The 11,060-nt window shown below is 29.2% G+C and overlaps 1 protein-coding gene across 1 annotated transcript; it reads right to left on the bottom strand.

Moving 5' to 3' along the window:
• Nucleotides 1-7,882: 7,882 nt before the first annotated feature.
• Nucleotides 7,883-10,309, bottom strand: LOC116001857. Its single transcript, XM_031241807.1, has 3 exons — nt 10,000-10,309; nt 9,034-9,225; nt 7,883-8,239 (listed from the first exon to the last, which is right to left on the bottom strand). Exons 1-3 carry the CDS (start codon nt 10,063-10,065, stop codon nt 8,060-8,062), a joined length of 438 nt encoding a protein of 145 aa, XP_031097667.1. The 5' UTR covers nt 10,066-10,309; the 3' UTR covers nt 7,883-8,059.
• Nucleotides 10,310-11,060: the final 751 nt, after the last annotated feature.

Raw genomic sequence — 11,060 nt, 5'->3', positions numbered from 1 at the left:
GTTTGATTCCCATAAGTGACGATTCCCCCTGAGCCAACTCATATGCATATGCTCCTGCTCCTGTCAAGTCCATATATGAGGGAAAAAAAATAAACGATACATAAATATCATAATTAAATTAAATAATTAATATGTTAAATATTGTATGCTTTAAATCCTCTTTCACTCATTACTATGAGTAACTTAGGGTCCGTTTGGAAACCTATACAATGTTTTATGGAAAATAATTTTCAAAAAATGATTTATTTTTCAAAAAATATTTTAATTTTCTAGTGTTTGGTTAGTGTTAGAAAACTATCTTTTTATATTTGGCTGAAAGTTTAAAAAATTACATTTTTTCTGTTTGGTTCATTTTCCTGAAAATGAACATAATAATAATAATAATAACAACAACAACAATAATAACAATATGTGGTGGTGGGGTTGTGATGGTGTTGGTGTTGGTGTTGGCGATAGTGGTGGTGGTGGTGCTATGGAAGTGGTGATGGTGACAGTGGCGGTGGTAGTGGTGGTGCTGGTCTAGTAGTGGTGGTGGTGTTGGTGGTAAAAATAATAATAATAAAAAGACTAACTTAAAAAAGAATGGAGGGAAGATAGATGAAAAATAAAAAATCCGAAAAATTGTCTTTTGACTAAAAAACTATGAAGACATTTTTTGTCAAATTGAACATTTTTTCGTTGATCATGATGAATATTTGCCTTTGAATTTTTTTTTTTTGAGTACCCAAACACTAAAAAAATCAGAAAATGACTTTTGGAAGTCATTTTATGGATTTCCAAACATACCCTTAGTCCTCTATTAATCATATCAATAGTCACGATAGCAACATCTATCTATATATAAAACCATTATCTTCCTTCTAAAGTTTCCCGCCCAAAGTTAGTGGCATTTTGGTAAATTAAGTTATTTTATTTATTTATTAATTAATTATTAAATTATTATGGTTAAATGTTGGTGATTGAATAATTGGATTTATTAATTAATCAAAATGTTAAAAAGGTAATATAATATGGTAATATTAATTGGTGATTGAATAATTGATGATATAATTGGTGTGATATATTTGGTGATATATTTGTAATATAATTTTTGAATAACATAACATAAATATATATGTGATTTAATATTGAAATAAATTCCTTCAATATTTTAGTCTTATCTTCACCCATGTTGCACAGAATATTTGATTATAAAATGAACGGAGTGAATAATTATTACATTTAATACAAAATCAAATGACATGAGACACGTGTTAGTTGATTATGCTAAATACTTTTTTAGTACATCTTATAGGAAAATTTCATTTTTTGGATTGAAAAAGTTACTTGAATTTTTTTTAACCCAATATTTTATTAACTGATTTTTTTTATTAACTGATTTAAAATGTGATAAATGTTAAAATTCTTTTATATTCATTTGTTATTATAAATTGACCAATTTGATTGTGATTTAACCAAATAATACAACAATACATAGTAAAAGATTTTGTGGACAAAAAGTAAAATGTGTAGCATTACTTTTTGATCTGACAATCATGCATCATTTTATTTGATTTCAGAGTGCTTAACGCCTGAAGTTATTACATATTATTTCGTTTTTAGTAATAATATAATTAATAAAAAAAGTAAGTCAATTAAATATGTGTATATAATAAGAAGAAGAAATCATACCCTATATATCTATATAACTGCAAATCAATATATAATTATATATGTAAGTTAGGCAATTAGGAATTATTATAATTATATAATTAGGAAAACTATAACGGATGTATATATTTATGTATATTGTTAATATTTAAATATCTATAAGGAAATTATTAAATATCTTCCCCATAATTTTTTTTTTATTTTTTGCATCAGTAGAATTCTATTTTCGTTGCCCCATCAGTCAAACGATCAAAAGCTTCCAAATCTCACCAGTAATAGTATAAGACAATGTAGAGCGCTTAGATTCATCTCTTTACGTTCTTTCCGTATGAATTGTCTACATTTTTCTAACTATATTCCCTGTACTTCAATATTTTTTTTGCAGTTTATATCACTTGGTATGAGCTCGAAGATACTTAAGGAGACTCTGCTTCAACAAAAGGTAAATGAGGAGGAAGATGCTCGGTAACAGAACCCTAATGATTTAGTTTATGGAAGAGCATAGAGATGCGATCGAGGATGATGATGATGGTGATTTTGATAATTTTGTAGGGTTTTATTTAACTCATAGTTAGTATGTTGACTTCGAGGTTTCTATATGCCATTCAAGTTTCTATATTTTTCTTATACAAAGCTATAATTGTAAATTTATATTAGGCAATTATATTAATATAATTAATTATTAAGGCAAGTATAATTTATTTTGTACTGTGGACACATTATTTTTAATAATTTCAATTTAATAATATTATATCTTATTTATTATATATTATTAGTACAAAATAAATCATGCATGCCTTAATAATTAATTATTAATATTATTGCCTAATAATTATTTATTGTAATTCTCTTCACATTTTTCATTGTAATATTATTGACACAAAATAAATTATACTTACTTTAATATATAAATATTTTTTAATTTAATTTCTTAATATTTATTAATGGTAATTATTCTGTTAATTTTTCACTTTTTTCGTGTAACTATTATGGTAATTTTATGGTAATATATTTTAAAATTGTGGCAATTTTATTAATTATTATGCTAAGTTATGGTAATATATTTTAATATTAGAAGAGAAAAAAATATTATAATTGATATAGTTAATGAAATTATTATGGTATTTCCATAATATTTGATAATTATAATTATTATAATTAACTTCATTGAGAAATATAATATTTCTTCCATGGAAATATTTTTGGCAATTTCATTAAATTATAATCAATAAAATATGAAATATAATTAAGGAAATGAAATTATAAAATTCACAAAATATGTGTTCATAAATATTTAGAAATTTTTTAAATACATACATATGCACTACATTAATTATACAAAATTTAAACGCTAAATTTTTAATTTCTAAATGTAAATTTTTAATTATAAATCTATCAATATAAATCTATACTATTGCAATCATCCTATTTCATTCTATTTCATTCTCCCGCCCAAACTTTTGCAATCAATTAATTAAATATTTTATTGGTCAAATAATTAATAAAGCTTATTTGGTAAGAAAATGTAAAATGGAAATTAACTAATATCTATTAATTGGTAATATTGTTTCTATATTCAAGTATCAATCCTATTAATAAAAGTAAAATCATTCCCTTCAACTTTCCCGCACAAACTAATATTATTAATTAATTAGTAAAAAATTAATAAAGTTTAATTGGTTACAAAATTTTATTTCCCAAATTTCGAGAATAATTAAACCATTATAATTGTGAGAATTATGGAAACAAATTTTGCGTAATTTTATAAGAAAAAATATTTTATTAATTATTATTTATACCAATAATAATAATTCGAATACTTATCTATACTTCTATATCACCAATAATAATAATTCGAATACTTATCTATACTTCTATATCTATACTACTATTAATAAAAATAAAATCATATTTTTGAAATTTCTGTCCAAACAATAGTAAATATGAAGTTAACCTGTTAAAAATGTGTCCAAACAATAGTAAATATGAAGTTAACCTGTTAAAAATGTTACCAAACAATAGTAAATATGAAGTTAACCTGTTAAAAATGTTAATTGCTCTTTTTTACGGGTTTAGTGGCCTGTTAAAAATGTTAATTGCTCTTTTTTACGGGTTTAGTGGCTTAATTGTTCTTTTTTACCAAGTTCAGTGGCTTATTTGGGTGTTATTTGACGATGACCTAATTGTTGTTTTCCAAATAGTACGATGGCTTATTTTTACTTTATCCCAACTTTAAATTATTTAAACTTTAAAAAAAATAATTAAACATGTGTTGTTAGATTTTTTTTTAATAATAATTACAATTAATTCATTCAAACATTGAGGAGGAAGAAAAAACTAAACGCGATATGGTGAAAATAACTATACTTAAGGTATGTATAAAAGTATAATTGCACATATATTAGTGTAATTAACTAATAATAATTGCCTAATAATTATTATGGTAATTAAGCTAAACATGTCATTGAATTTATTTTTATACTCTGTAATAATTATAATTAAATTATTTTTCATTTTTCCCATATTTATTTTAGTAATAATATAATTAAATAAGTCATATTACATATCAATATTTTTAAAATAATTATAGATAAACAAGTCATATATTATTTAATTAATTGAGTAATACTTTTGCACTAATCTTATAATCAAATAAATGCACACGTTCAATGTTATATTTTTTTTATCTAAATATATAATAAAAAATTTATCTGTGCATCGCACGGGTAATTGGACAATTATTTGCTCTAATTCAAATAAGGAAAACATATAAAAGAAAAACATAATCGATCCAACAAATTTCATCAATTGCGCTATATAATATTCGATGTTATAATTTATATAATTGTATATTGATTCAAATATTCTTAAAATATTATAACGAATTCATTCCGTGCAACGCACGAGCGAAGATACTAGTTAATAAAATAAAAGAGCAAACCCAACCCATCTTAAAAATAACCAATCATTATACCATGTATCATGATCCACCTTGTAAGGCAGACCATTAACATAAGATACATTTTTATTATACTAAAGGTACATTCTTAATACACTATTAGTTCATTTTTTTTAAAATACATTATTTAAATACTAAATATACATTATTTGATATAATACCAAATAATATACATTCAATATATTAAACATGTACATTTATTCATGATCGACATTACAATGACCCACAATATAATTTGTCAAAAACACTACCTACCCATTACCCAAAACCACATCCAATTAAAAACAGCACAGTTGCGAAGCAATGAATGCACAGAGTGTGAGTTGTGACACCATAATTGATTCTCATCTGACTTATAAGCAAAGAAAACTATAATAATTAATAACCCTTTTTCAGCCTCCATAAAAAAACCCATCACAGTTCACACAAGCACAACCTCACAAGAAAGGCACAATGGTCTTCAAGCTGAGAGTTTCAGTTTTCACTTTGCTTGCTCTTCTGCTCTTCATTCTCATATCTTCCATGGCAGTGTGCAGAGGTTCTGAGGGAGAGAATGAAGCAAGGGATAATCAGAAGTGGGAGTGGAAGCCATGGATGAACCATGGAAGCTTTCGTGGGCCGAGGAAACACCTTATCAATCCCTCTTCTCAGCATCCCTTTCAAGTTCCACAATCTGCACTTTAATTTAATTAATTAGCTCTTCTCAACTGTTTTTCTCTACTTTCTGGTTTTTAATTTGTACCATGATTTCAGTTCAGAATATATATATGTATGATCTTATGTACAAGCTAAGGTTGTGATAGATTGAATTGTGTTATCTCAATGCACTAACATAGTTCTGTAAAGATTCTCCGTTTAGAGCGCAGCTGTGATCCAATACAACACGCATCATATCTTTCCTTATCTCATGTATGAATGATTTTAAGTTTACAAAACTTACCTAACTCCTCACCAAACCAACTCTCACTTCCAATTTTACAACTTACAATTGGTTAATCAACATTTGTTTTGTTAGACCACGGGTGTCGTGATTAGAACGTAACTATAGGAGGCACTTTAAATCCGTATCATGATTAATCTTCATTTGCACCGGGTCAACCAATTAAGAGATAAAGTGCTGGTCATATTAGTTTTTTCTTACGAGATGGAGAGTTTTAACTCCCAATCTCTCTATGCGATGAGAGTGTCACTCACGTCAACCAAGTTGGTTTGGTTAATCAACAATCTTAGTAGTCATGGGTGGACCAAATTGGGTTGAAAGAAACTGAGTGATTTAATTAGTAACTACCACATTTTTTTTTTGGAAAACAGTAACTACCACACTTACTAATTAGTTTTTTCATGTGTGATGCGAAAAAATAGATGTTCAATATTAATACTCAATATTATAATCTTAATTATATTTTAAAAAAATTTAAATAATAGTATACAAATTTTAAGAAAAAAATTTATAGTTATAGAATTCATATTAGGAAAAAGTATAAGTGATAATTTGGGTGATAATTATGTATGATTAATAATTATTAATGTAAGAATTTTATATATGATAAGTGATTAAATATAATTATGATTTTAGATATGGTAAATGATTACATATGATTATGATCAGATTTATAATAACGAAAGTTAATTTGGGTAATACTTATAAATTATGTATGAATAATAATTATTAATGTAAGAATTTTATATTTAAATGATTAAATATAATTATGATTTTAGATATGGTAAATGATTACATATGATTATGGTCTCATCTAATATATATAACTAAAGTTTAATCGTGTAAAATAATTTTGTCTTATAAAAATGATAGTACAATATTTGTAATACATTGTACAAACAATAACATTTGAAAACTTATAATTAATGAAACTTAGATTTCAAATATTATTACAACACAAATAATATAACAAGGAGCCAAACACCTTGTGTTCAGATGATATGTAGTGAATCTCTCATATGGGAGGTCATGAGATTGAGCCTCAGTGGAGGCGTGGTTCTAAGCTCTTTGTGCTTAGCACCCACAAAAATATATATATAACAAGGAAACTTTTTATTACAATGCTTGTGCAAAAAAGGAAATATGGACAATTTTGTCACGCACAACTTTTTTTTCCAACCATTTTATATGATTAAAATACCCTCCTTAAAACAATTTAGGAAAAGGTATAAAATAGGTCACTAAACTTATCACTTCTATGCAATTGAGTCATTGAATTTAAAAAGTATGCAATCAAATCATCAAACAAGTAAATATATGCAATTAGAATATTTTTCTAAATTTTCTCTATAGAACCTGATCATATTACATAAGTAGTACGAGCCACACTTTCCTTTGTCATATTACTTGGAATGAAATTTTTTTAAAAAAAAAAAAAAAAGTTCAACTCAAATTGCATTAATCCATGTACTATAGTCAGACTAATCCATGTTCACACCGACCCGGTCCAATTAAGGGATAAGAGTACACGGCTGCTCACGCCAACCAAGTTGGTTCGTAGAATTCATTATTGACCTACTCTCAACACAGTTTTTAATTACTAGCTCTATAAATAAAATAAAAAGGAAATATGCTAAGATTGGCCTATAGTATAAAGTGAGAGTTTGGACAATTAAATTGCATCCTTTTTTTTTTTAAATAAACCAAAATGTGTACCGAGTCTATCTTCGTCCGTCTTATGGTCTAGGTCCACCCGACTAATCCCAATTCATTCCAAGAAGTACAGGAGTTAGTCCAAGAAAAATGATCACTTATGAAACTCAAACCCAGGTCGTTCCAAAGATCATTCCCACGAAGAAGCTCATTTGTCACTTGAGCTACCCCTTTGGATTATTAAATTGCATCCTAGTTACACTAAACATAAGCAATTGGTGGAAGAGCTAAATTGTTTCATCCAGCTTATGGACTAGTGGATAACCATTAAGAAATGGCAATACACATAGGGTGTGTTTGGTTTGCACATGGGAATCGGAATCGGTATGAGTATCAAATACTTGGTATTTTTGGTAAAAGTATTTTGCATATTTAGTGTAGGGTAGAATGAGAATGATTATTAATAGTTGGGGAAGAAATAAGGAAGGGAAATGAAACCCTTATTTCATTCGGGTATGGATTTTCCAATTAATGGGGTATTCCAAACTCAGAAATATTCTTAAAACCTATCAACCAAACAATAACAATCACTTTGATACTCATACCTTATGCCTAAACCCACCCACCAAACACACCCCTAATGTATATCCGAAAATTTAAGAATGTTGTAAGTTACAATGTGTGTTAAGAGCACAAAATACTATTGCATTATAAAAATTCCCTATATATACATGACCAGATGATCTCAACAAATTATTTAGAATCTGTGATAGAAGACAAGAGAATTAACACGGGGTTTTTATTGTGTAGTATGAAGAGGAAATGAAGTGTTGAGAGAGCAATATTAGATTCCATGGCTAAATCCCAGATTCCTCGAGTAATTTAAGGATGCTATGTTCTGGTGCACTAATTGAGGGATGAATGGTTGGGTTAGAAGGAGGTGTAGGTTTCATCCCACCTCTCCCTGCCTCCTCTCTAGCCCCCAAATCCCCCCTCCTTTGCACTGTGGAAACTATGTCCTTCCATATTCTTCCATCCTGCACCAATTCATTCAAAACCATAAAATGTATACATTACTCGGGCTTTCACGTAATCACGTTCAAGTCTGTTAAGAGTCCCCACATTACAAAAAATAAGAGAGAAAATATGGATTTATAAGGCCATGCATTAGACTAGCTAAATGATTCGATTCAATCGTTTAGTGTGGTTAGCCCAATTGAGTGACCTACGTCATAGGACAAACACTTCAAAGGCAAGTTATACCATGATCAGGGTCTATCTTGCTTGACCCTGGTCCCTGGTCCAAAAATAACATTTAGATTATGTACGATACCTAGGTTGTAGGTACCGTCCGTACAGAATGTGTTAACTGCAGACACATAATGTATTTATGCATGACATTCCAGAATGACCCAGGCGTTTTGTTTTGAGGCTTATGCAAATAACACACCAAGACCAACATTCATTATCACCAGTATAGCAACACCAAAGAAACTAACCAGTAAAAGAGCCTAGAGTTTGTGATCTGCATTGGCTACCAAAGCATAAAGGTGCATACAATAGATTCTTTTTTAAGGAAATTCGAGAAATATGTAAGTTGATGTTAGAAAAAAAAAATTGAACACTTTAACCTTTACCTTATTGGCAAGGCAACCTAAAGAAATCCAGCAGGAAACAATACACTATGATTCCAAACATGATGCATGGTGGGAAAAGAAATGTAGATTTTGTGTGTCTCAATTAAGTGAAATAGCAAAAATATGTGTGGTCCTCTATACTGCAAACACCCTAATTATCAGACAGACCAATAAAAAGTGAGTTTCAAACTTACATTAAGTATAGAAGGCTCTGGCAATGGACATTGAATTGGTCTATCGTTGTCAAGAGGCTCGGTTGGGTGTTCAACCGGCTTAAACTCAATCATAAGTTCGATACCATAAGTGGCAGCAGAGGCAACTCCATCAACAACCGTTACACCCCCGGTCGCTTCCAATCTCCTTGGCATTACTACTTCCCTTTGATCCTGCATTAGGCGATCATGATTTCTTTTTCTTTTTTACTGATGAAAAGCTCTACCTCTCTACTTACCAAGCATCTCTCCAAACAAAGATCTTGCCATTGGGAAATGCCATTTCAAATGGTGAATCTAGCAAGTAGGAGATCATTTCACATCTCCCTCATATGTACCCAAAAACATTACCTTTCAAAATGTGAGGTAAAAACTCCTCACTGTCAATTTCATGAAAGAGGACCATTATATTTTAATGATTTTAAAAAGTTACAATGAAAATTGAAGCATATACTCAATCTCAACTAAAATAAAAGTATGTTTATATATTATATGCTCAACATGCTCCTCACGTGTCTAGGGGTTACTTTTGACGGACTCCAAGCAATACATAACCAAAACCAAAGTGTCTTTTTATGAGGTATACCAAATTGAAGGGTGTACTCATCTTAACAAAAAAAAGTCAATAATTGGATTGCAAATTTATATTTATATATTATATACTCAACAATGAAGGCCAAAGCAAAACTCTATACCAAAGTACCTAACATTTGCTAGGATAAAAAAAGAAAAAAAAAAAAACACTTCCAAATTATATGAATTCAAAACAAATTTACTATCCACAAGTTCCCATCATCAGATTTACCCAATGAAACTATAAATTCACAGGGGGACGATTGAAACCCAGACCAGTAAGGAAATTTACCAAAGAAAAAGTTAAGAAAATGTTGAAATAACACACAGAATCAAGAGGAATACAATACAACAATAGCAGGAGGAGGGTCTTACAAGTGCACTTTGAGATCTTCTATGCCCAGCTTTACTGGCAGAAAATCTTGGAAATATACCCACCATACTCTGAGCCGAAGATCGAGAATCCTCAAAATGCTGCGCGAGGTTTTGTCGATTTTCTCTCCCTAGAATGTTGGTTAAAGAAAGTGAGTGAAGAAGACGATAAGGTGGTGGCTGTCTCTTGGATTCTCCTTAGACAGCTCACATTCAAAACGCATAAAATGAGAATTTTGAATTTGGTATGTTTGAGTTTGTGACATGTCGCTACCAACGCAAGGTTGATGATTTGTTTTTGTTAAGCTGAAGGAAGGAATCGGAAAAGCTGCGAATAACGAATAAAGGGAGAAACAGAGCCACTCGGTCATAATAATAATGATAAAAAAAAAAAGAGTTTATTACTGAAATAGTCCATCGACTATTGCAAAATTACTAATTTAGTCATTGATAATTTTTCGTGTCTAATTAAGTTCATCGACTTTGAAAAATTTAACCAATTTGGTCCTCCATTTATTTTGCCGTTAAACATCCGTTAAATCGGGACCAAATTGGTAATTTCGCTATAGTCAAGGGATCATTTCAGTGAAAAATTAATTACCTAAGATCCTCACGTACTCGACATTGCCATTGACAAAGAACGATTTGGGGTCAGGTTGAATGAGATGAAGATAAGAGCTGGGGATGAAGATGGTGCAATCCACGGCTAAAGAGACGAAAATTAAAAAAAAAAAATTGGCACAGAAAACAAGGAAAAATTGAACAGATGAAAATGACATTGCTTAAAATAGGGGTTCACTTGAAAAAATCATCATAATGACTGAAAATATAATGTCCTAAATATGGTAGTTTTGATTGTGGTTTAAGACTAAATTTAGAACTGACACCAAAGACAAAAGATCTATATTGAAATTAACTCATTGAAAAAAGAATAAAAAATTGAAGAGATGAAAATACCTTTACCTAAGGGTTTCACCAAGGAAATCATCAGAAGGACTAAAAGTGTCCAAAATATCCTGATGGAATTAGCTCTTAGTAAAATTAACTTTAATATTGCAAATGAA

This window comes from Ipomoea triloba, chromosome 13 (genome assembly GCF_003576645.1).
Source record: "Ipomoea triloba cultivar NCNSP0323 chromosome 13, ASM357664v1".
Classification (NCBI taxonomy): domain Eukaryota; kingdom Viridiplantae; phylum Streptophyta; class Magnoliopsida; order Solanales; family Convolvulaceae; genus Ipomoea; species Ipomoea triloba.
This window is presented reverse-complemented; position numbering and strand designations above follow the sequence as displayed.

Excerpts from the sequence above, each read along its gene's own strand:
- LOC116001857 (XM_031241807.1), bottom strand. The coding sequence starts at position 10,065 with ATGGTGGGTATATTTCCAAGATTTTCTGCCAGTAAAGCTGGGCATAGA. Across the intron at positions 9,226-9,999 it reads GAAGATCTCAAAGTGCACTT|GATCAAAGGGAAGTAGTAAT; the intron begins GTAAGACCCTCC and ends CGCCTAATGCAG. Across the intron at positions 8,240-9,033 it reads CAGAGCCTTCTATACTTAAT|GATGGAAGAATATGGAAGGA; the intron begins GTAAGTTTGAAA and ends GAATTGGTGCAG.